Source organism: Tinamus guttatus, unplaced genomic scaffold (genome assembly GCF_059628265.1).
Source record: "Tinamus guttatus ecotype Peru unplaced genomic scaffold, ASM5962826v1 Tinamus_guttatus_pri_ptg000094l, whole genome shotgun sequence".
Lineage (NCBI taxonomy): Eukaryota > Metazoa > Chordata > Aves > Tinamiformes > Tinamidae > Tinamus > Tinamus guttatus.
The window spans coordinates 206,125-232,359 of NW_028288628.1; the positions used below are offsets into that span (position 1 = coordinate 206,125).

Consider the following 26,235-nt stretch of genomic DNA (forward strand, 5'->3'; position numbering starts at 1 on the left):
ACTTCCCAAAGCCTCTGCTATCAAAACAGGCCTGTGTTTCACTATACTGTATCGTGTTAAGAGTCATAAATACTTGACCCTACATAGGATGACTGCTTGTTTCTGTCTTTTTAACAGTTCTACCACACACATAGGTGACAAAAGGAAAATAAATTAGCCACAGACACCTGGTCAATTAGTGAAAGCGCAGTCACAACTAAACCCAGAAAAACAAAGAAGCTGGCAGGTGAAAAAAGATCAGAAAGACCAAGCCTGAAAAACCTCAGTTCTGAGCCTCTGCAAATTCAGTGCAAAGATTACAGTTTTTGTTATTAGGAATGCCAATACTGTATGACCAGGCTACCTCCTTTCAACTGAGCCTTTGATAATGCAGGGTAAGAATTTTCTAGGGTCATATAAACTCTAGCTGCAATATATCATTTTTGATTTGGAAACCTCACCGACTGCAAAGACGAAAAATATTCTGAAATATTTGTGTCCTCATGATAATATCCATGAGAGGACACTCTAGCATGCCACCATGCTATAGTGGAGAAATGCAACCTCTTTAATAAATATATATATGTTGTGGTAACAAAAAGCTGAAAAATCTCATGCAGCAGAAATGCTGGAAAGTCTTCTTGATCTCTTCAAGTTCTTATATATTTTTCTTTAATCAGTAATAAACATCAGTGAAAACATTTCTGAGCTTTAGCTAAAATATTTAAGAAGAGAAATCAAACTGAATGTTTGTTTCTTGCAATTACAGTTAGAAACAAGAGGAATCAGTAAGTATTGCAAAGCTTGCATCTTTTGAAATATTTTCTTGTGCACAAACAAATATTTGGACGCTTCCACAGAAAAAAGCTAGATATGCAACTATGGATTAAACTTTTCACTAGCTCTATATTGGTGCATCAAATATTTTGAGATATAGATAAACATGTTAACTCATGCACAGGTTTAAGAGGAAGGAAATAAGCAAATCAAAGATATGTTTGTCGGCTGTTAGCTCTTCTTTCAGGTGATGTAAAGCGTTTATTAGCACATAACTCGGGGGAACCTATCAGAAAACAATCAGGTTTCAGCCTGATTTTTGTCCTCATTTCCTGGGGAAACAGTAAATCATGCTCCTGCCTTGAGTAAAAAAAAATTCAAATATTTTAATTTTATGAATATTTTTACTGGAGACATACACAAGAAAAGCAGGAAAAACTTCAAACAAGATAGACTTGCACTTTATTAGACATGTTGTTCTGCATCTTGTAATAGCATTCCACAAGACACAAGACTTCTCATGCTATTTAAGGAACAGCACTTCTTTCCAAGTTATGTTGTTATAAACAACTTATCTACAATAACTTACTCAAGAGATTCAGAACTCTTTCCACTCAAACCATCTTGTGCAACTATCTAAGTCAGTGGCTTACACTGAGCTGTTGGTAGTCTTAGCAGGGAGAAAAAAAAACAAAACAAAACTTGAGCTTTTATCTCCCTGAAGAAACTTCTGAGTTGAAGTAACTAGTTGCATTTACCACACAGGTTCTTGGCATTGATGGAATTTGTTTGATTTCTCCTGAAGCTGTGTGAAGTGCCTAGGAAGCAACATATAAAGAGTGTCCTACAAGGAGCAGGATCAGAGTAACACAAGGAAAACATAGGAATTCTGCAAGTTTATGTACTACAAAAGCTCAGGGGGAATAGAAAATGATGATGGTACCTGACAAGAACTAAGATCACTCACCAGTGATTACAGACTCGCTTCTATGTCTACATGCATAATTGTTCCTTAAGTCTACCATGAAAAGTGTTAAGCTAAACTGTATCACTTTCAGGGAAGGAAAAAAAAAAAAAAAGAGAGAGAGAAAAAAAGGGAATACCGAACATGAAGTTACCATGGCAAATTTGTGGAAGGAAAGGAGGATGAACAGTTTGAAAGCACTTTAATTTTGGCATGTATGGATGAGAGTAGCACATCTTCTAACTACAGCACACAGCTTTCAGCTATAAATTTATCAGAAAAACAGATATCCTGCCCTTTACCTTGATCTTAATAAAGCCTCTTTAATGCAACAAAACCAGAAGACTTTCTGGCTGATGAAGAAGTCTGCTCTGCTTTCTTGATTAAGCACAAAATAGGTAACTCCACATAGCACAGTGGGTGTCATGTAGCTTCTACCTCACTGCTAATTCAACATGCTGCTTCAGGAACTTGTAAATTGCTTTGCACACTTCCCACAGAGATGGCCCCACTGCGTTTTTCATCCACAGACATAGTGTATGCAGCTACATGACTAATTATTGCTAAGTGCTGGCAGCACCAAGTGTCTGCAATAAGAACAGTCTCATCTTCATGTTCTGGTGATACAGTTTTAAATAAACTCTGAGGTAAAAAAGGTTCAGCACAACCTGGGTATTGTCCTGATGTCTCCAAGAAAGAAGCATCTGTAAAGGGTAAACCTTAACCAACAGTGAATAAGGTGAGAGCTACGAGTTTTACTTCAGAGACCACTCTTCAATAACTCTCCTCCTCGGCAGCAAGCATTTGCTTTACTGCCAACCAAAGCCCCTACGAGACATTCAGATATTCACTGCGAAATGACAGAGATGGCAACTTTTTCTGCAGCAGCAAAGTTCTCAGAAAGGCACACAACTTTTCAGACTGCTCCTCCTGAAAGCAAATACTTCCTAGACGAAAGTATGCTGAACAGAATGGAGCAGGTGAAAGAGATTTGATCACATTAGTGAGACAATATGCATTAGCTTTTTTTTTTTTTTCCTCCTCACAGAATAAATATTATCATGTTACTCCCTTATATAACAAAGACACAGCACAAATGTATATTGCAGGTATCTCAGAAACACATGGCTACGTATCTGAGTACTTGCTAAGATTTTTAAAATATGAGCTGTACAGATGAGAGTGCTATCCATGTATTCCAGTACTTAAACACAGTAAGACTTTTGTTTGAATAATTTAACCTCTTCTATTTAAACGTTTTTTAAAGTGAATTTAAAAGATTTTTCTAGTATGGTGTCTGCTCAAAGTTTCCTGTTATGCTTAAGTACCACTGTTAATTTTTATTTTGGGAGGAATAAAATGACTACTTACAGCTCTGTCAAACATCTTCAATTTCACTAATTCTAAGAAGTAGCCAATTTCAAAATCAATCACATGCTAACAGCAACACATGCAGAAAAACCAAAGAACACTCAGGAATTCTGAACCTTGAGCATGTGTGGAAAATCTCGCTGTCAAGAACTGAATGTCTAAAAAGGAGACAGAGGAGTCCTAAAACTTTATTCGAATAAAGGAAGAGTCCACCGGGCATATCCCTGTGGGGTCTCTCAAATTGCTGGGGGACACAGCCCCGCTTTTATCCTAATTTCCCGACCGAGAGACGCCCTCTCCTTTTCCCCATTGGCCAAAGTACTCAGAAGTTACAGCCTTCCTGGCCCACCTACATCGAACTCCGGCCTCCTGCCATCTGTTCTCACCTGAGCTCAGCAATTCCTTCGTCCCCCTTGCTGAAGAATGTGGGGGAATTGCCCTATTTCCCTCCTTTGTAAAGGCCCCATCTCCTTGCAGATGGCTCTCCCACTCGCTCATGTCTCCACTCAGTCTCCCCTCCCTTTGTCCTGCTCTTCAGCCAAACTGTGGAGAAATCCCCTTGTTGATGAATACATAAACTTGAGCATTGCGCTCAAACAGGAAAACAAAAGTGCGTGAACACTCAATACTTGGTAAAATAACCCTCAAAACACTACATTTGCCTGAACTCTCTTTGCTTACTCCAGGAATCTCACCTCCACCAAAGCCAACAGTCCCTCCACAGGGAAAGACGCACCCAGCAGGAGGTTTTGTGCAGTGTTTTCCTCCTTTCCCCCCCCCCTCCCCCCCCCCCGTAGGGGACAAATGGCCGGGTCACCGCCCCATTCTCCACCATCCCCCCACACACAGGGACGCAACAACCGTAACGGCCGCGCGCCTCGCCGCTGCTCTGCACGCGGCACTCACGGCGGCCCACAGCGCACGCGCGGGACGGGGCGACGCCTCCTCATTGGCTGAGGAGGAGCGCGCGGCGCGGGGGGGGGCGCGCGCGGCACGTGGCGGCACCGTTATCAGGCGCCATTGCTCTGAGTGCCAGGTGCCGGTCGGGGCTCCTGCGGCTTGGCTACGTGCTTCTGCTCTTCGCACAGGCGGCCCTAGGGCTTCTCCCTCCACCGCGGCGCTGGGTAGGGCCCAGCGCGTCTCTTCGAGCCGTTGCGTTGGGTGCTGAGGCGTCCCCTCTCCCATAGGTTGCAGGCAGGCCGGGCACGCAGCATGAGCCAGGAGGACTGGGACTCGGAGATCGGCGACAGCGCCACGCCCGCCGTGCCGCCCTTCGAGGAGCTGGTAAGGAGGCTGTGCCCGCGGCACGTGGCTGCTTTCCTCTCCCCGTGACCCTGGGCGGGTGTCGGAGATGGGGGGTGCTCCGTGCCTCGAGGCACTAAACAACCTCTTCACGTAGTCGGAGGACAAAGTCCTTCCTCCAACGAGCTGCAGTGCCCAGTATCTGGGGGGGATGGAGGGAGCACATAGTTTTTTTCATCTCTGACCAGGTTCTATCTAGATCTTTCTACGGAGGGCAGAGTAGGTAGAACTGTTCCTGTTCTGCACATCTGTTGTTTCTCTAGTCTGTCTGTACTCTCTTTTTTTCTTTTGCCCCCCCCCCTTTTGTTTTCTTTTCTCCTTCCGCACTAAGTGAGTTGGACTATTAAAATGCAGTGTTTGTGAATTCAACTCATTTACACTGGAACTGGAAAAGGGGGCTCATAGATATTGGTCTGATGTGGGCTCTTCTGTATGCAGCATCACAGCACGTGTGAATGTTTTAAATTCAGCTCTGTAGATGTTGGCAGAGCAAAGATGGCCTTGGGTGTCTCCTGCCAGGTCTAGTTTTGAGCTCCTAAGCCTTTTTATTATTCACATTTTCTATTTTTTACATAGCAGCTAAATGGAAATAGCATGAAATAAAAAGTAGAATACAGGAATGAGAAGAGAGATTGCTAAAGACAAATACTTGGCTATTTCTAGTCTCAGTAACTGAATATTAGTATCACAGAAGAAATTATGATAAATTTTATGAGCCTTTATATTGAATGCTTGGCTTTAGTAGGCACACTTAAAATCCAACTATGAGGACCAGGGAGGATGAGGAGAGGCAAAGGATATATCCAAATATGTGTATGAAACTAGAAGTAAGGTTATGAAAAAACAAATTATTGCATATAGTTTTCTTGAGTTGAGTTTAATTTCTTGTAATGGTTAGTAGCCCTTTCAGGAGAGAAGGGGAAAAAACACCAATTTTGAAACATTCTAATGGTCTCTTGGGTGATGTTTGCTTTACATTTAAGGCTTAAAACATTTTTAAGCAAATTAGCTGTGCTGATGCCTCCATACATCTTAGAAGATAAGGTTGCTTAAATCCGTGTCAGCTTGTGGTGACATGAGGTGGTGAAGAGTATGTATTCATAGTATCACATATATCAGAAAAGTTTTGGGAAGACTATGCACTTCAGAAAGTGCAGAAGGCACTGATTTCAATCAAGTGAAAACCTTAGCAGCTGCAGGTATGTGAGTGTATTTTGCGTGTTCTGGAACTATGATGATGGTGTATCCTTTTTCCTGTTGTAGGAAATGGACTTCTCTGGAAGAGCGAGTGGCCTTTTGTCTGACTGCAATCAAAGTATAGGCTCTTTAGGTATTGGTAAGGCATTTGGTGTGTGTGCTTTTTGTTTGTTTTTAAATCAGTGTTTTTGGGTAGCTGATCACTTGAATGTTTTAGGAGATGAAACAAGCCTGCAGTACTATCATACTCTGTGATTTTTTTTTTAATATATTCCCATGCTCTAAGCAATAACCAATCTTGTGGGTGATACACAGTGAATAGACTTTATTTTTGACTCTTACCAGTCTTTGCAGTTTACTGCAGTTACCTACTCTGGAAAACTTTGCTCAGTTCAACTTGTAGAGGAAAGTCAGTAGGTGTCCCAGTTCAAACATGTTTCCACAACTGCGTGTACACAAATATTAAAAATGAGTAACTATTATATGTGGAGTGCAGTTATAGCAGGGACATCTGACAATTGTGATGACTGAGAAGTTCAGATGATTTTTTTTTGAACAGAAACTTTTATCAGTATTTAAAAAAAAACTCATGAAATAATACACTGATACTAGATGTGAGGCTTTCCTTAAAGCAGTCTTTTCTTAGTGTAAGTGTTGCCTTTATAAACTTGAACTGAAGTTTTATTTTAACTATGTGAAGCTAGTATTGCCACTAAATGTAATTTGCCTAGCCAATGTTTTGTGTGGCTGTACTATCCTCAGATCAGGAAACAGGTTTTGCTTAGAACTGACATAGTTTGTGGAATGGGATAAGAAGTTCTTGATGGAGTTGGTGTACTGTGGTGCGTGTGTTTTTTATCAAGCCCCCCGGCTGCTGCTTCTATCTGGATTGCACTTGTAGACCATGCTTAGTTTATAACTATTTTGTTAATCATGTAATTAATGTGTTTCACATATGTACCATGAGTAGAGTTAGGGTGTGCAGTGTCACCTTCCATTTTATTTTTCCTTGAAACAGTGGCTGCTAGTAGTGCTCTCCAGTGTAAATCATAATGAGCATAAGCTAAAAATGACATTCTGAAATCAGTGTTTTATAAAGCTTTAGTTTGACTTGCATCACATTCTCTGTATTGCTGCTACATGATAACAAAACTCTGTCTACAATCTGGCTATTAGGAATTTTCAGTTCTGAAAGAACCTTTATTGTTTCATACTCCTTTAATACTCTTTTGAAAAATACTGAAGTGCTCTTTAGGATGCACAGAATTTGCAGGTTGCAGTGTCTGGTATGAAAGAAATCAGGATTTTAAATTCTAGTTACAGTAGAAAAAGTGCACGTGCATAAAACAAAGCAAATCTAACAGCTATTGTTCAAGGTACGCAATGCTAGATTTTTAACTTAAGTGGAGTGAAAACAAGACTTTGCTTTAATATTCCTAGTATATGCTTGAAAATTGGTAAGTTTAGAATGATAAATGATGTAGTGGTAGATTAACACTTAACCTGTGGTACTTTCCCCAGGCTTCCTAGGAAGACTAGCTAGCTTCTCAGTGGTATGAGAACTGGTGTAAGTGGATACAACAAGTGAAAGACAGCTACAGCGACATGATAGTTTTAGTTACTTCTGCCAGTCTCAGTAGGCTGCCTGGAAAGTAACAGTGCAGTATGGGCTTCAGGTGTTTTGGTGTGTGTGCTAAGCGCATCAGATTTCGCTACAATCACTTGGAAAGAGCTGAGTCATTCTTGTTAGGTGCCTATAAAACTCTGTTTTTTTTCTCTAGCTCTACTTATGAAAGAAGCTAGACACTTGGACAAGGTGCAGGAACTCTCAAAGCAGATGTGTTACTGAAGTACTCTGTGCTTTTAAAAACTCTGAATGTTGAATTAACTAGGTGTGCTCAAGGTGTGAAAATCTCAAGTGGAAAAGGAGTCATGGAATAAGAACTGGTTAGGAATGGAAACGGTGGGAAAAGTCCTTACCTCTTTAAGGGCAAATTTGGTCAAGGGGAAGCCAACCTGTCATCTGATAAAGCCTTAAAATATCAGTGTAATGAATTTGTGAGATTTTTGCTTATTTTTTAGCTATAAACATGACTGAGTGCTCTGTAAAGGAATCTTACTTACCAGCATTATCAAACTGCCTACTGAAAGATTCCAATTAATATGCATTCTGAACAGTGTTCAAACTAATAAAGTAGAAGTTCAACACTGTGTGTGGCAGCAAGGTAGTGTTACAAGCATGTCCATTTGTATTAGTCTGAGGATGCTGTGAGTCGCAAAATCCAAATCCAGAGTGTCTCATGGTTATTCTTTTCCAGGTGCTGGTGAAGGGCGCAAAAATCAGCAAAGGCAGGATGATTTTGGAGTTGGAGGATGCTTTAGGAGTAAAGGTAGGATTACATAGTTAATTCTTGTGGCTTTGGGGAGCAGTTGAGTTTTATGCTTTACATTTAGGATATTTAGGATGGAGAACCATGCTGCTGGTACCCAAATATACTTAAATTTTGCATAACACTGTCAATAGTAGTGCAGTTCCAGTCTAATCTGTAATGAATGCATTTAGCTGAACTTTCAGTGGAGTTAAATGTAGTTTATTATCCTTCTTACTATTCTTTGAAGATGTTCTGATTTATAATAGCAAGTATGCTTTAATCTTAACTGGTATAATTGCATACTATTCTATTCTATGCTATTCTATTCTATTATTGCATACTATTCTAGGCATAGCACTAGTACAATAATATAACCACTAAATAGGAGATGAAGCAAACTGTTATAGCTTACTGTGTTTGCAGAGGCTGTTCTTTCTGGGAATGTAAAAGGTGGTGGCTGGAATAGTTACCATGGATTTACTATGTGTGAATTGTATTCTGTGAATGCTAGCTGGTGCAGAGTAGCTCTGCTATCTGAAAAGGGCATGAAGGATGAGAGCGATACAAATATGGGAAGGGGGCTGATTGAGAGTAGCCTTGTTAAGCATGAGGCAGCAGTGTGCACTGGCAGTGGTGAGCGTTAGTAGTCTGTAGGGCCCTGCTAAACATCAAGGGAAATGGCTGTCCTCTAATTGCTGCTTGTTAGACCATGTAGAATTGGGGTCACCAATAAAGAAAACGCATTGCTGCAGTGAATAAATTTCTGGAGAGGGCTACCAGGGAGCTCCTGGCATGCCAGGACTACTTGCCTTGGGAGGCTGAGGGAACAGAGCTTGTTCAGCCGGGAGAAGATTGATCAGGGGACTTCAGCCTTCCTGTACAAATGAGCAGGATTTCAAGAATATGGAGCCAGGCTTTTCATGGAGTTTCAAAGGATGTGAATGAGAGAAATGAATGCAAGTTATATCCAGTCTGAACATTTCTTGATTTAAGGGAAACACCTTTCTCCTTGGGAGACAGTCCTGTGGTGGAACGGTGCAGTGGCTTAGAGAGTGTGTGGCCTGAATCTCTGGGAGCTTTCGAGGTATCACTGCACCAAGCTGTGATCACCTTGTCTTGAGTATTGCATTGGCTGTGCTAGGAGTGGGAGGTCAGACTGGAGACCACCTGAGGTCCACACTAACCTGAATGATTCTGTATATGTTGATTAAAAAAATCTGCTACAAAAGGTAGTTAAGGTTTGTTTGTTTGTTTGTTTTCTCTCTCTAACTGTAGATACTAACGAATCTCTGAACAGAGAGGATCAGCCAGTAAGATTTGGAAGTGGAAGGAGTTTTGGAAACAGAGGTAGCTATATGCAGTATCTGTAATTCTAGTGACTTTTGCATTTACTATTCAGTCTTGTATCAGAGATGAACTAATGTTTATAAATTCGAGACAAATACCAATTATATTTATGCTTAATTTAGTCATTGAGTATAACCCCTTAGTTTCGATTGCACAAAATATCCCTCTATTTGCTATGAAGGCAGGGCTCTAAATCTAAAGCTAGTGCATTTTGCTGACCTCTGCTTTTGATGCCATTTACCTTGGAAGGAGATGTTTTTTCTGATGTCTTTGATAATATAGTAAAAAAGGCAGCTGAATATTTGTATTTATGTATGTTGCATATGAGAAAATAACTAATGCCAAGCAAACTCAAGTGTTGTGTTTTGATGAACCGCAGGCTTTCAAGAAAGGAACAGCATAGATGGTCCCAGTACACAAAAAGTTGGTTTTAGAGGCACTTCTGGAGGCTTTGGACAAAATCAGAGTAAGTGTTTATAGACTCTTCTATGAAAAAGTATACACTTAATTGTTGCTTTCAGGTTGGTTGTTCTCTGAGAACTAGAAGTGTAGAAGGTGTAAGCCATGAAGTATCTCTTATTTTGTAGTTGTGTGATTGAACATAGACTGCTGCTTTCCCAAATACTGTTGCTGGGAATAATACTGCATATATAACATTTATAAAGGACCTCTTGGGGCTGTTGCATTGTCAAGTTTACTGGAAATAAATGGTAATAGTTTTGAGAGTGGTATTTCATAATATTTTATACACAAATTTAGACACAGTATCAATGACACTGCATATTACTTACAGATACTAGAAATGAACAGAGAGGCAGAGCTCCACCTGGTGGTTTTCTTGGCTCTAGAGAGAGAAGAACACTTGGAGGGCTTGCAGGTGAGACTTTTTTTTTAAGGAAAACCTTTTTGATTTCATCATTGCTGATTCATTATATAATATCTTTACACTTAGTTTCACTAAATGTTATTAGCTTGATTGTTCTTGCCTGAAGTAAGCGGTCTATTGCAAATGTTAGGTGTCTTGCTTGCATACACACACTAGGTATTTTTATATCTTAAAGAAATTTTGATAATTGTATTTTCAAAGCTGTTGTCTTCTGTGATTTTCTTGGTGTTTCTGGACTGGTCAATGCAGAAAGAAGCAAAGGTGCTAGATAGTTTGAAACAAGTTTTTATGAACTTGCTTAATTTTGAAGTTGTCATTATAGATCTCCTCTAGCTTCCCTCTTCACTCCCTCACCCTACAGAAGGCCATATTGTAGATTGGTCCGGGCTTATAACAAGCTGTATTGCTTGAGGCCAGGTCTTCCTGATGATTTTATTCTAATGACTTTCTATCTGCCAAGTTTTCCATCATAATCCTATCTTTTGCCATGGATGCTACTTTAACTTGCAGTCTGTATATTATGCTACCTAATGCATAATATTCATTGCTTCAAGTTCAGACTAGAAATAACATCCAACTAGAAGAATAGTTCATAACTGAGGCTCTCTGAAGGACGTTTTGTGATATCTGTGTTTTTCTACAGTGAAAAATTACTTCACAGTAATTAGCATCTGTTTTCAGTGATGTCCTTCGTCTTAAGGATATACAATTTGCATATATGTGATTTAGTTGAAATTTGATCTGAAGAAACCAAACTTTGTTCAGATCATGGTTTTAGAAACTCAAGCCTCTATTTAGAGAGGCAACATGGTAATAATATTCACTTGTATGTACTGTATCCTTAGTATAGCATAACCATTCATTTTTTCCCCCACAATTGATGTGTATTCGTACTTAATGACCAATAAGGACTTTTGTAGGCAGTAGGTAGCCCAGACTGTACAGAGGCTGACATGTGACAAGATGATTCTTAGTTTGCTGCATAGGAAATATGACCCTTTACAGTAAGGCAGGGGATGTCTCTGAATATGATGAAAAGAACTGTGCTGTGCTCAGCACTTGAAGTTGCAGCAGCTGTGTGCCATAGTTGGGCAGCAGAGCAAACTGTCATAGGTTCTTCTGTCTATTTGCCCTCCTCTGAGTAGTGATCAAGCTATTCTACTAGAGATTGTGTGGTTAATGCAGGTAGCCTTGGCTTTTTAAAATGCTTCTGCTTTTTTGCATATTAGAGATGCTGTGTTTTCCATCTTTTGCTGGAAAAACAAGTCTTAAAGCAATTGTGTACAGTTTTGCACCTTGATTATATGTCACCACCTTAATAAAACTGCTTTCACAATGTTGCCTAAGACTATCACTGCTCAACAGGACGTTGATGGTCCAAGTTACTATACTGGCTACCTCTACAGAACTAGCGTGTGCAGTTAACTAAATCAGCATTTTGATTTTTTTAGGGAATGAAAGCTGCCCTTCTCCTATTCCTTTTTTTTAAATGCTGGTGCATTTAGGAGAAAGTGCAGCTTCCTGCATGGAGTAGATGGAGGCTGGCAGTGATACCTAAAATAGAAAAAGCATTGACTATTGTAAGATAAAGATTTGAAAAGGGATTCTAAAAATGCTGCCTAATAGATCAGTTTTAGTAATAAAACTTCTACATGTGGTAGTGAGGAGCTACAGCAGTTTTTAAGAATAAATGTCTCTGTTTTCTCAGGTGATAGTGAAAGCTATGGAAGCAGAATGTCTGGATGCCAAGGTCAGAATATTCATGGTGTGATTTTTTACAAGATGTGTGGCTCTTGAAATAACACGATACGCTCCTTTTTCTGGCTTAAATACTTGCCTCTTAGTTACCATGATGATGGTGACTTTTATGGCCTTTTAGTTATTCAAAATCTGTCTGTACAGATAGCATAAAACAAGCATCTCTTGACTTTGTGCGATAGTGGACTGGTTCTTAAAATTAAACTGTTGTAACTATAGGCATGTATGATTTTCTTGTTGATTAGCTCCAGAAAAACATGCTTTGGGGTTAACAAGGTGTAAAATTTCCTTTTTTTGTGGTCTTAGTTTCATCTTAAATGCCTTCTTTTTTTTTTTTTTTCTCTCTCTCTCGAGACTGGCCTTGGCTAATTATAGGCAACTATATCTGCTGTGACTTGATATAGAAGAGCTCTTATCACTTGTTAGGTAAAACTCATTTTATACAGCTCTTAAGTGGTCATCTTCAAAATACAGTCAAACAGATATAGAAGACTTCTGTGCTATGGATCAAATATAGATCAGCATCTGGTCTGTGCAGTTGTCAGCAAGATGCTGGAGTTAATTCCTTTACATTTTTACTGCCAGGTCTGCTCTTGTCTCTTGAACCTTTAGAACACAAACATGTCTTTGTCTTCTGGCCTTTTGACTACTGCTAACCTAAATATTTCTGCTCATCTGCAGCTGTACTTGGATCTGCTGATCAGTTTTCTAAGTGCTTCTATTTTTTTATTAAGGTTTTTGTGTAGAATTTGCATCAAATGAGGATTTCTCTAGAAACAATTAATTTTGGAACTTTTTTTAACAGGAGGTTACAAAGGACAGGATGAAGAAATAGGTTCTGGAAGAAGTAAGTAGCTTCCTTTATGAGTAACATCACAATTTTTCTTTCCTTATAACTGAGAGAATGTTCTCTTGCTTAAGGTTCCTGGAAGTCTGGTGGTGAAGCAGGTGGTGATGCAGGTAAGATGTACCTAAACATCTTAAAATACTTTGGTTTAATATTAATTGCCAAACAATTACTGTTACATGTTTAAATTCTGTAAACCTTTAAATCACTGAGCAATACTGTGGTTGCTATCACCTAAATAAGGATGTATGACTCTTTGCAATGGGTGGCTATAGAAATAAAGAAACTCTTTTGTTAGTGGCTTCCTTTTAAAGGTAGTGCTCATCAAGTTGAGACGCAATCATTTGAAATAAATTAGTAATGCAAGCATGTAAGTGATTATGTACTAAAGCAAACTTTTAAGAGCAATTAATTCTTTGTGTCAATATTCTGTTTAAAATTTTTGGAAGTTTTGGAAAATGTGTTTGATAGATTTACTAGTAAAGAGTAGAATGATGCCTATATGCAGGGGCTCAGTTTAAAAGATGTATTGACTTTATAGTACATATTGAAAATACTATTGAGATGGTCTAATAGAATGTTTATTTATCTGGAATGCTTTTAATAAATGAGTCTGGATTTGTATTGCTTTTCTCTTTCTATTGCAATGTAAAAGGACAAATAGTGAACTGACTCTTGTGAGAGTCATTCATGATTCCTCCTCATTTTGAGTTACCTCTAAAACTGCTTCTGTTGCTTTCCTTTAAACATCAAATAGTTAACTTAAACTTTGAGACTTACAGCATGAAAAATATCTTACAAACATAGAAGGTCATAAATGTGCTGTCATGGACAAAATCATATCCTTGTATACTAATAAATGATTAAATTATTGCATAAAGGTGAAGGGAACTGAAGCATCAAAAGTTCTACAGGAACTTAAAGAAAAATTTCTTAACAGTGAGGGTGACAGAGCACTGGAACAGGCTGCCCAGAGAGGCTGTGGAGTCTCCTTCTCTGGAGATCTTCCAAACCCGCTTGGATGCAGTCCTGTGCCATGTGCTCTGGGGTGGTTGGACTAGGTGACCTTTGGAGGTCCCTTCCAACCTTAAGCATTCTATCATTCTATGATCCTTTGGTAGAATTGTTTTCTGCATATTTTATAAGGCAGAGCCCTAACTTCTATAAGTGGCTCTTTGGTATAATGTCACTGAGCAATTGTGAGAAATGAAGGATTTACAAGAGTGACTTTATACCTGCACTTGATTAGAGCTAGTAGTATAGAAATAAATTTGAATGAAGTTCATGTATGAGAGGTCTTTCTTCTCTAGAAGTGGAGACAAGTCGAAGTGGTGTTCAACTGAGCTGAAGTTCAGCTCCTGATATGAAATTGTTCTGTTTTCCTTTGTCTTGCTCATAAACTTGCTTGTGTTCTTAAGGTCCGAAGGTGACTTATGTGCCCCCACCCCCACCCAATGATGAAGAATCCATCTTTGCACATTATCAGACAGGAATTAATTTTGACAAATATGACCAAAATGTTGTTGAAGTATCAGGGCTTGATCCTCCAGCAGCAATACTGGTTAGTGAATTTGTTCATCTTTGGGGTTGTGTTGAGTGTTCTAAGACCAGTATTCACTGCTAATGAAAACATGAAAGGCTTTGAATGCTATGGAGAATATGGTATTGGAAGGAGATGTGAAAAATACAAACTTGAATTCAAAAGATACTTACAAACTACAGAAACGGCCAAGAAAAAAGCAAACCTGTATTGACAGAAAATAACATCCTTTACACAGTTTAAGGACCGTTATCTTGCATCTTAAAATGAAGATCTCGGACAGTCCTCATGTTTAAGTCTGTTATTGGAGGCTCTTTAAGAGCTTAAATTAGCGTTTGTTGGAATAGTCTGCATGAAGTAACTTGTGGTTCTGTTTTCTGTAGGTACAGCCTATTGCTTAAAAAGAATATGTAACTTTGCTTCTGGAGATTTTTATAAGTTTTAGTCATCCCAGATGACCATTTCAAAAAGCCTCCTTTTGGGGGTGTATGGGGGGAAAAAAGGAGGGAGTGATAGCACCACCCTGAGTGAAGCTAATATGCAGAGATTTTTCCCCTTGCTTTCCTTCTAAATGATTTTTCTACCGAGGTTAAACTGGTTTTGTTGTGTAGTCTTTCCCTCTCAGTGACAGTGGTATAGCTTCCCCAAGCAACCATATCACTTGAGAAGCTAAGAGCAGATGTACATGAAAAAAATGCAGAATTTCTTTTCATAAGACCCCATGATTTGGGCTTACCTGCTTAAATCAAGATGTATTACATGGCTTTTGTACACTTTTCTCTAAAACCTAAGAAGACCAGCTGAAGGTCTTGCATCTTAACAGGCAACTTGAGTGGCATGGTTGAGGAAAACTTCGGGGCTTTTACTATAGAAATTGCAGCTATCAAGGGAGATTAATGGGAGTCCCCTAAAAATTACTGCTTTGTAGTTTTTAGATGTCTATCCATTATGGTAACCAGCTCATTTTTTTTTTAAGCTTGTTTAACATAAGTGTGGCTATGCATTTTAAAATATTTTTCTTCTTACAGACTTTTGAAGAAGCTAACCTCAGTCAGACTTTAAATAGGAACATTGCTAAAGCTGGATACTCTAAACTTACTCCAGTGCAGAAGTACAGTATTCCTATTATACTTGCAGGACGGGATTTAATGGCATGTGCCCAAACAGGATCAGGAAAAACTGTAAGCTATTTCTGAAGTGTTGGCACATACCTAAAATGTGACCTTAGTTTTAGAACTCTGAATTTCCAGTTAAGCGTTCCTCTGCTGTGAGGCATTGTGCAATTCTGTCATTTCTCTGAATGCTAATTCTTTAGACAGGTGTAGTATTATGCACAATTGTGAAAGCTGGATGGATAGTTATGCTGTTGGGATGAATTTCTCTTGCTAAAATGTTTCAGTGAACTGGTGGCTTGATTCAACAGGCCAGTCTTAGGACTACTTACACAGAATGAGTAGTGGTAGAGACATGTTGTGGTGGGAGCTGTTGATTAGAAAGAACTTAACAATTCAACACTTATACCAGCTTTTGAATATCATTCTGAAGCTGACCTAAAAGCATAAAGTGGTCATAAACACCCTCTCATGCTCTAATGCAGGAGGACAGGAGCAATGTGATCTGATCTGAATCAGATCTGTGGTTTTTAGGTGGTACTGTGGTAATTGTGGTACAGTAACTTGAAGTGATACTTGTTTTCACCTGTTGAACTGATATACACAAATACAATCTCTAACTAATGAAATCATTTTAAATAGCTCATATATTGATGCTTCCTCTTCAGGCAGCTTTTCTGCTACCAATTGTGGCCCATATGATGAGAGATGGCATAACTGCCAGTTCCTTTAAAGAACTGCAAGAACCAGAATGTATAATTGTAGCCCCAACTAGAGAATTGATAAACCAGATCTTCCTAGAAGCAAGGAAATTTGTGTATGGGTAAGTGTTTGTGCCTTTGCCTGAGACTGCTTATTTGGCCTTAGTCAGCAGTGCTTTTATCATTTCACAAATACTATCAAAAACTTCTTTGTGCAAGTGACAGCTGACTACAAGCATTTGAATTGAAGCGATAGCAGTTAGTAGCTTTTTAAATATATGACTGGGGATTTAAACTCTTATTTTATGACATTGCTTGGAGAGAGGAGGAGAGGAGAAATCCTAAACTTGAGCTGTAATCTTTGAGGAAAACAAGAATGATGTAAGTCTAACTTGTCTTGCATAATTTAACTGTATTTTTATTTTTATCTTTGGGTTGGGAAGAGGATATGTATAGTGGTTTCACTTTCTGTGGTGCTTTATGGTAACTGCTGTAGTCCTATCAAAAATATTTCAGTGCTCAAACAAGCAAATCTGGAGTCTTCGCTCATGGCCAAAAACGAACTTGGAAGTTTCAGTTACTGGGTAAAAATCCACCAGATATATCTGATTCATTGTTGTTGCATGTGAAGTTGAAATGATTAGCATCAAGAATAACTGGTTTGGATGTGAATATGTAACTCCTACCTAGCATGCAAGTGGAATCTTTCACAGGAGATTATAAAGAAACTCCTGTATCTGTTCAAGTGCATGAAGTACTTGCTAGTAGAGCTTGTCTATATAGAAGAAAATCTGAGGTAGCTATATTTAATATCTGATGTCCTTAGGAAGTGTGCTACACCGACTAGTGTTGGGATGAGTTTGTTTATAGTCTAGTGCTGGAGATGGAGTATGTTCCTTAACAAAGACACATCCTCTATGTAACCTGATGTGAACTTTCACTGAGGTTACATTAGGTGTTTGGCTATTGCTTTTGCTTGTAAGCTATGTTGCATGGAGTTAAACTGCTTAAGCTAAACAAGTTAGTTCATGATAAATGTTTCCTGTGTGTTTTGAGGCTTCAAAAACAAAACAAAGCCAGCTATACATAATTGAAATGTCTTTCTATACCTAGGACTTGCATAAGGCCTGTTGTGATCTATGGAGGAACACAAACAGGTCATTCAATTCGTCAGGTGATGCAAGGCTGTAACATATTATGTGCCACACCAGGAAGGCTTATGGACCTCATTGGAAAAGAAAAGGTAAGGTCTTAATTAAGTCCAAATTTCATAAATGCTCATAGCCTTTTGCCTACATACTGGTGTTCTTCTATAAGCTTTGAAGAATGTAGGGGTAGAAACCTGACAAGAAGCAAAAGAAAACCTGTCAGTATGTGACATTTATTTATGCGCTTAAACTACATGTAAGATCTTCTTGAGATATCCAAATACCATAAAGCATTTGAAATCGAGTCTAGATCTTTCCTGTTTCTTTTGAGGGCAATGGAAAATTATTTGTATGAGAATGACTGCAGTATCCTTGGAGATGAAATTTTAGAGTATTGAATAATGGTACATGTTTTCCTACTCGTTGTGGGGAAAATATTCTAAATTTCACAAGGTTTCTTGGTTTTGCTACGGTAGCTGCTTAGTTACTTGGCTGCTTCAGTTAAAGTACCACCCTTTATCAGCAGTGAAGAAGGGGTAAGGTTGTCCTCCAATGTGCCTTCTGCCATTACTTCTATCAGAACAATATGATAGTGTGTGATGGTGAGAAGGGAGATAACATCTGTATATCTATTTTGGAGTTATGCCTGAATTTTAATGGTAATTGATCTGTAGTAGGCCTCACCCTGATTTACACTGAAGAATCCACTTCTGAAGCCCTTTGCTCTAAGCATGCTGTCATAATTAGTGTAAACATATGGTGTGTGTGTGGTGTGTTTTTTTTTTTTTTTTTTTTTTTTTTTCTTTTAAAGAAAAGAAAAATGGGATGGGATGTAAACAAAGCATGCCTCAGGAAAATAAAGGCTTTAACTGTGAATAATTTAGACTTTCACTAGAAATAGTGAAAGTTGGATTTTGTCAGTTAGCCCGTTCTGGAAGTTTCAATGTCTATGAACTATTTTTTTTTTCTTTCACTGAAATATCTACAGATTGGTCTGAATAAAGTGAAATACTTGGTGCTAGATGAAGCAGACCGTATGCTTGATATGGGTTTTGGTGTAGAGATGAAGAAGCTAATTTCTTTTCCAAGCATGCCACCAAAGGACAAGCGTCAGACCCTGATGTTTAGTGCTACTTTTCCTGAAGAAGTTCAGAGGTAGGTAGAGTAAAGGTAGAATTATGTCTGAAGATATACGCGTATATTAAGAAATAGTGATCTGAAGGGTTAAAATGGCTGTTTGTTCAGAAGATTATAAATTTACTAAAAATACTGAAAAGTTGTAGCTCATGTATGAATAAATGAACAGTTTTGTCTCCATGTCTTTCAATAAAAGGAGTTGGTGGTGGTCCTTTCCTGTTTTGTTTTTTACCTAGTTTCTGAAGAGTTAAACTTACTTTTGCTTTCAATTTAGGACTGTTTCTCAGTGAGATCTTACTATCTAGTCAGGTGTTAAGACTGAGCACATTAAAAAAACCTCAATCTCCCAAGACTAACAATGTTTAATTTGCTTGCTATTGTTCTTCTAAAACTTTGTCGGCAGCTTGCACTTAATTCTGTGGGGTTTTTGCTCTCTTGTTTTTGTTTTCCCTGCAGTGTCAGCTGCTTTGTGTATGCTGAATATTAAGCCCATTCTGTGTTGCTAAGTTCAGTTCACTACCTCTTGAGTATTATAAGGCATTGATAAGAGTTGCCTATTCTGGCAAACTTGTGTCAGAAAAGGTCACCTGCATAAGGGATAACTAAAGAGAAACACTATCTGAACAAACTATTATTGAGGTAGAACCTGACTTCTGCCAGTAGCATCTGTTCAGAATAAGTGGAACTTAGATTCATGCTATGTGAGTGATTATGATTTAGAGAAGTGCTTCTGTTGAACAGTTAGGATCATGCTGTCCTTTATATAAAAGTATAAAGTAAGTTTTGATTTTTGGACTTTTGGTAGGATTCTCTCCTGCAGCTCCCTAACATCTCAGTCACTGTGAGTATGTGTGTTAGAATGCTGTTTTACTTCATGTATATATGTCTAGTTCTTGTGAGATGGCTAGGAAAAAAGCTGCAAGGAAGTCATTTTTCTGTTTACCTTTGTACTGTGTGGGATTTTTTGTGGCATTTTTTAGAAAAGAATACCAACTTAACATTTTTAAAAATGTAAAGCACTAAAAGCATGTTCACTGCCTTGTGAGGAGTAAAATAAATAATTGTTGTGGTTGTTAACAAAATTGATTAAATCTTACAAAATGAGATTCATGATAAACTTGAAATTGCTCAATTTTGTTTCTCTTTAAGGCTGGCTGGTGAATTTTTGAAAACTGAGTATTTATTTGTTGTTGTTGGACATGCTGGCGGAGCCTGCAGTGATGTTCAGCAAAGTATTCTTAAGGTGGCTCAATATTCCAAGAGGGAGAAACTGCTAGAAATTCTACAAAGCACAGGTAACTTTCTTTATTACTAATCATCTTCCAGGATAGATGAAATCCTTACTTTAAACCTTGCTCTTGCTGCTTATAGTCATAACTGCATTCTATTAGGTGCAATATAGATCTTGTTCAAATTATCGCTTGGAGCGCTCTCCAGGGGATGCTGCTATTCTAAACTAACTTGGAAGTTTTTAAACATGTTTGTGCTACAAATGGCAGTTGCCAAAGTCTCAACTATACTGACTAATAGCAAACAAGCTGCCCAGGTAGTGATTTTCTCTAAATGGTCAGTTAGTAATTACTCTATAGTATTGTCTGTAGTTTGTTTTTACTTCTAGTTTTTCTCTGAATGTATCTTAGGATTTAAGTGTGAAAACTGGCAAGTGGCTTGGAGTTCAGACTGTCTTGCTGCTCGCTGCTCCAAAACAGCTTGTCACTTTGAGCCATCTGCTGCAGAAGTAGGTTGCATCCTGGGACTTAGCTCAGACTTAGCATTTCAGCTCAGACTTTAGCTCAGACTTAGCATTTCTTTCCTTTACTGAGGAGAGACATAATGCAATAGTCTTTATCTAGGCTTCTGTATTGATTTAGAAATTAATGTATTGAATATGCTTAATGCAGGCACAAAATCATAATCATACCTTACCCTAAACCAGTTCTGACATAATGTTAACTGCCATCCTCATACATAGGAATTGTAGTTAATAGTGAAAATGCATTAGGTTTCAAACTGCTGTAGGCCTGAACTTTTGTTTAACACAGGTTGTGAACGAACCATGGTATTTGTGGATACAAAGAAAAAAACTGACTTCATTGCAGCCTTTCTTTGTCAAGAAAAAATACCAGCCACTAGCATCCATGGGTAAGTGTTTTTTTATGGGAAAGTCACTTCTTACTATTTATTGTAAGTAGTTTTCCTCGCGATTGGCCACATCTGTGTGATTTAGCTGGCCTTGCAATCCTTAGTAGGTTCTCCCAACTGAGAATGTAGTGTTTCCAAAGGCCAGTTTTTACTTGGTACTTGCCGAGTGTGTATCTGTATGGTCCATGATGCAAAGTCTCTGTTGCCTTAAGGCCTCTCTGTTCATTTGGTTTTATGATTGATTGGTAAGTTTATGAACTTCAAGATAAAGAACCACCTCCTAAGCTGTGGAAAAGGGTGTCAAGGCCACCTTTGGTGTTTGTAAGATCTCCTGCTTGGAGATCTTTTAGGTTGGATGGAATCCCTGTAGATCATCTGGTCCGCCTCCTTGCTCAAACCTGGTCAGCTAGGGCAGGTTGCCCAGAACCATGTGTCAGTTGGAGATTCCACAGCCTTTTTGCACAGCCTGTTCCAGTGCACAACCACTCTCACAATAGTGTTTTCATGTGTTCAAGCACCATCTGCTTTGTCCATTTCCTGTCATCCTGTCACTGGCCACTACTGAAGAGCTTGAAAGAGACTTTTTGGAATGTCTGATAAATGTCCTCTACAAGAAGAAAAAGTAGATTTCACCTTTGCTGCTCTTGGTCTCTACTACAAAGCATAAAATTACTAAGTAACTGTGGCATGAAGAAGCTATCAGCAAATAAGTAGCCTGTCCTTAAGGGAGGATGTGATACGTAACTGTCTTCTGTAGTTGCATTAAGTTATTGCTGCCTTGATACTGAAAGTTAATTCAAAGGTATATCTGTGATGGAGCATTCTTTGTAAGTATATCTGAATGTGTCCTTTAAAGCATGGAATTAACTTGCATCCTTGAAGTCCTGATGCCTTCTCTCATTTTCTTTTTTTTTTTTTTTTTTTTTTTTTGTTTTTTTTCAATTCTATTAAGACTGTCCTAACAAGGCACTTTTGCAAGGGCTATTTATGTATGTGAATTTTTCTTGCTTTTCAGCTTGCGTCTTAGTGTTTCAGACTTTTCTAGGGTATGTTTTCTAACTCTGTTTTCTTTTTAGAGCTAGAGAACAGAGAGAGAGAGAAGTAGCTCTTCGGGATTTTCGATCTGGAAAATGCCCTGTTCTTGTGGCAACGTCAGTGGCAGCAAGAGGCCTGGATATTGAAAATGTTCAGCATGTTATTAACTTTGATCTCCCCCCCACCATTGAAGAGTATGTGCACCGAATTGGACGAACAGGACGTTGTGGAAATACAGGCCGAGCCATTTCTTTCTTCGATAACAATTCTGATGGCCACCTTGCCCAATCTCTAGTTAAAGTGCTTTCAGATGTAAGTATGGAATCCTCCATATGTCGTTCTTCTGTTTTTGTGAGGATTTTAATGTACCAAGTAGTTAATTCAACTTTGGTATGCTTGCAGAATTCCAAATTGATAGTAGTGAAGGTCTCTAAATTCCCTTTTCTAATTATGCAGGCCCAGCAGGAGGTTCCAGTTTGGCTAGAAGAAATGGCTTTCAGTGTTTCTGAAACCAGTTTTAGCATCCCAAGGGGAAACATCTTTAAATCAGTTGATACCCGAACAGTAAGTAGGTTTAGTGGCTTCTCAAATTTTGTGTTACTGTAAATGCATGTTTAGCTCTATACATTTAAATTAGTACTACCGAAACTATTTCTGTCACCTTAGTTGTGCATCTTGAAATTGTTCAGGGTATTTCTGAAACAAACTTTGGATAACTACTTTGCCTGAAATCTCCAATATAGCATTATTATCTGTATTAATATCGATGTGCAGTGTCAAGAATTACTCTGGGGGAAAAAAGGTTTTTGCAAACAAACACTAAAAGATGTAGTTCTGCAGATCTTGTGCCTTTCCTCTAAGCAGATTATTTATGAAGGAACTGAGGGAGAACTGATAAGCACTTATTGCAAAACATATTTTCCATTTCAGTGTTTTGGTCCCTTGTGTTGATTGCTGAGCAAAAATTAAATCGAACACGAAAAACACAAAATTCAGCTTTGGGGGAGCAGTGACTGAAGATCCCCTTTGTTATACTAACTATATCAAATCAATAAAATATTAGTATTTTTCCAGTAGCTGGCTGGATTTAATCAAGCAAAGGAAGCCAAAAGATTATCCGTAGGCCTCTTTGGAGAAGAGACCCTTTACGCAGCCATGGGAGAGAGGTTTATGAAATTTGTCTTTTTTCCCACCTTTGTTCAAAGGGGTTGCTGGTCTTTGCTACTCTGTGAAGACTTTTTTAAAATTGCTGCTATTGAAAATAACTGACACTTATGATATGTCACCTTACAGGAAAGGGAGTAGTTTTTTTTCTTGCTCAAATTGGTCTTGATAGTGAGTCCCACTGGTTTCCATGTGGAGCTGAAAAGGTTTCCTTTAAGGAATCCATTAAGATGTGCACTGGTGCCTTGGAGGTTTGATGCTGGGCATCTTTGAGCCTTTGTTTAGTGTTTTATTGTGTGTGATATCCCTTGCTTCTGTCTACTTGGGTTTTGATGACTTCATTAAAAGCCTCTTTTTAAGCCCTTGGTTCTGAGAATTGTCACTTGCATTCTAGATGTAACCCTACGTAGGGTCTATAGGGGAAATAAGTACTGCTGCCTGTCTTGCTCATATAGCTTCTGAAGCTTGAGGTTTCTCATGTTTAAGTCTTCATTGTAATTGAGGAAAAGTACTGCGTGTTTTGAGTGCATCTGCCTGTCTGACCACCCTAATCAGAGCTGACCCACACACCTCAGGGTCTTCATGTACCCAAGAGACCTCAGTTACCAACTTCGGCTTTTGTTTTCTTCTTGATGTTGAAGTGTTATTTCTAGCAGCACTTATGTCAGTAGACTTTTATACATTACTATTCAAGGATGCTTTTTATTTAGACTGCTTCCAAAGCTGGATCTCCTCAGCCTTTGGCTCTGGATGGCCCGCAAAACTAATCTCTGGTTTTTGCAAGTTTAGTCTGCCAGCACATAATGAAGTAGGTGACTTATAGGGCTGAGTCTGTCCTTGACTTCCAAATTACAAAATCTGACTGTGACTCTTGATCACTGACTTCTGAACAGAAAGTTTCAAGGGAAAATTTTTTTGTAATGTCTTGGGAATGCAGTTTTTAGTCATATGTCTTGTACATGAATGTTGAGTTGGAGATCATCAAATTCTTTCTCTAATAGCTTGACTTCTCCTTCCCTCTCTTCATAGTCTTCAGAAATAGGAACTTTGCTTCTAATTAAATCCTAATTAGAGAACTTCAGAAAATGATTGCTTGCAACTCCAGTCTTTAAAGCTTTGTTTTTCTTTACAGCTGGTGACATAACTAAACTTTTAACTTCTTGAAAAGGACGCAGTTCTTTCTCAGTTTAGCTGTGGCGGATGTGCCCAAAACTGTTGCAAATGCTTTTAAATCTTAATGCTTAGGGCAAGGGCCAAATGAAATAACTTGTTCTCTCCTGTTGGTGGTGGTGCTGCTTCTACTGACTTTTGAGACCTCCTGAAGATAATGATCTAACAAACTGTGGGTTCCTAATCAGGCTTTACTGAGGGAGAAAGCAAATTTTCCCCAAGTTTTTTTCAAACTCATGGCTTAAAACCCCATTTTATAATAGTGAGTTTGAATGAGGGATTTCACAGAATCACAGAATGCCTAAGCTTGGAAGAGACCTCTAGAGACCTCATCTAGTCCAACCCCCCTGCTCCAGCAGGGACACCTGGCACTAGTCCTTGTTGAATCTCATGAGGTTCCTGTTTGCCCAGCTCTCTATCCTGTCTAGGTCTTTCTGAATGGCAGATCTGTTATTTACTAACAATGCTGTAGGTCACTGGATTCAAATCTTTTTTTTTTTTTTTTTTTTTTTTTTTTTTTTTCAAATGGATTGTGGAAAGTATTGCAAACAGCGATTCTTATGTGGAAAAAGAAGGTTTTTCAACAAAGCTGTACTTAACTTTTCTTTTGGATAAGAGAATAAGCTTGAATTTGAACAGAAGTCTCTGACAACCTAAAGAAAGGTTATTCTTTCACCTGATAAAATGTGAGGCTGGTAAAATTGCAGTAATTTTGAGTGAAGATATGAACCTTATGTGTAGAGCTTGCTAAAAGCCTCTTCTCTAAAATATGATGATCTAATGATGTTTAGCAAGTCTGTTAAAGGATTGAATGTGGATGTTATAAATTGATTCTAAACTATTATCTATTATTTCCTAGAATTATGAAGGCAGAGGCAGTCCCAATCCAGGAGGAATGAGACCATCATACACTGCAAGTGCATTTGAGTCATGGGATTAAAACTCATTTAGTACCAAAATAAATTGTTTTCTATTGTGCTTTAAATGATCTGTTGCAATTACTGTACCCTATTGTTGAGCTTTATGGAACACTTACAGAACATTAAATGTTGGAATGCTAGCTGGTATCATAATGCCTCTGACAATGTATGCATGCTCAGTTATGATGAACCTTGTCACTGTCGCTGCATGTAAGAGGGCAAAGCCATTTTTAGAACACACTTCACACATTTTAGTGTTAATTTTCAGTAAGAGTTTGTTGGTACTTGCCAGCTTATAATGTTGCTGTAAAGATGTGAAACTTCATCCCTGTTTTTGTAAGTGGAAAATACATTTGCTGAAATTATCACTTGGTTATCAACGTTTTGCATGGGAGAATAGTGTTGTGAATGCCTGTTTTGGGGAAGGCCTTTGTGTAAAGGGCTCACCTAAACTTTATGTCTCTTCCTATTTCTATAGGTCAGTTATAAAATTAGTACCAAATGATGAGATAGCTTATCTTAAGGTACTGTTTAGCTTCTTGTAAACTCTTATTTAATAAATGCTTGAGGATCATGTTTTGTATTGGTGGTTTGTTTCCACAAGAAAAGTACCAAAAGACCTATGTTATGGCAGCTTCATGAACTCCTGTGTATATTAAGGTTTTTCCATATGGGACTAAAATTCAGTGGCTACATCCACATCCACAACTTAGGTGAATTTGATGCTTGTACAGAGCTGTCTTTGAGAAGGATGCAGCACTGTGTTGCATACAAGTAATATTTTTGCCTTTGACAAGCATACAGGCTGTTCTTGTATCTCTTCTCCTGAAAAGCTTGGTTGAACTGTCCAGAACACTTACCTAGACTTCCTAGAAGCTGTATGAGGTAAACAGATATTGTCAGCTTTGTTTTGATATTTTAAAGTTGCTTGCTCTGAGTGTTTTCCAGGGCAATAGCCTGTGAAGGTGCATACCACTGTACTCTGAAGTGGAAACATCAGCACCCAGAGTGCTCAACACTTTCTTGCTCAGCCTCTCCATTTAGCACAGGAGAATAATGCTGCTTATAAGGCTGATAGTCTGATCTCAAAAGTTTGTGAAAATTGGAACTGGGTTAAGCAGTACTAGGGACTCGCTCACTGCAGAAAAGTGTTTTTTATTCTGAAGAAATACTTAAAATACCTGCTTGCTGTATACAAAAATAAAATATTGCATTGGCTTTTTCTGCACAAGATGTTGCAGTCGAATAGTTGTGTAATGGAAGTGAAGGTGTACTTAGTGCAGTTCATAGGCAGAAAATGTATGTTAAGTGTGAAATCTGTACAGTACAGCATCTTGGGCACTGTGACTTTTTCTCCTGACACATA

General features: G+C 38.5%; 1 protein-coding gene across 1 annotated transcript; it reads left to right on the forward strand.

Annotated features, from left to right (window-relative positions):
- Positions 1–4,303: 4,303 nt before the first annotated feature.
- On the forward strand, positions 4,304–25,101 carry DDX4 (DEAD-box helicase 4). The gene is made up of 19 exons (XM_088520605.1): positions 4,304–4,375; positions 5,657–5,723; positions 7,909–7,980; positions 9,238–9,309; positions 9,689–9,775; positions 10,103–10,186; positions 11,904–11,945; positions 12,759–12,800; positions 12,875–12,913; positions 14,219–14,361; positions 15,369–15,521; positions 16,121–16,275; positions 17,267–17,396; positions 18,290–18,456; positions 19,588–19,733; positions 20,481–20,580; positions 21,657–21,927; positions 22,072–22,179; positions 24,809–25,101. The coding sequence occupies exons 1-19, from the start codon at positions 4,304–4,306 to the stop codon at positions 24,887–24,889; spliced, it is 2,031 nt and encodes a 676-aa protein (XP_088376731.1). The 3' UTR covers positions 24,890–25,101.
- Positions 25,102–26,235: the final 1,134 nt, after the last annotated feature.

What these genes read in the sequence shown, in the direction of transcription:
- DDX4 (XM_088520605.1), top strand. Translation starts at nt 4,304, where the DNA reads ATGAGCCAGGAGGACTGGGACTCGGAGATCGGCGACAGCGCCACGCCC. An exon ending in TCAAAGTATAGGCTCTTTAG is followed by an intron (nt 5,724 to 7,908) that starts GTATTGGTAAGG and finishes ATTCTTTTCCAG; the next exon opens with GTGCTGGTGAAGGGCGCAAA. An exon ending in GCAAGGAAATTTGTGTATGG is followed by an intron (nt 16,276 to 17,266) that starts GTAAGTGTTTGT and finishes TTCTATACCTAG; the next exon opens with GACTTGCATAAGGCCTGTTG.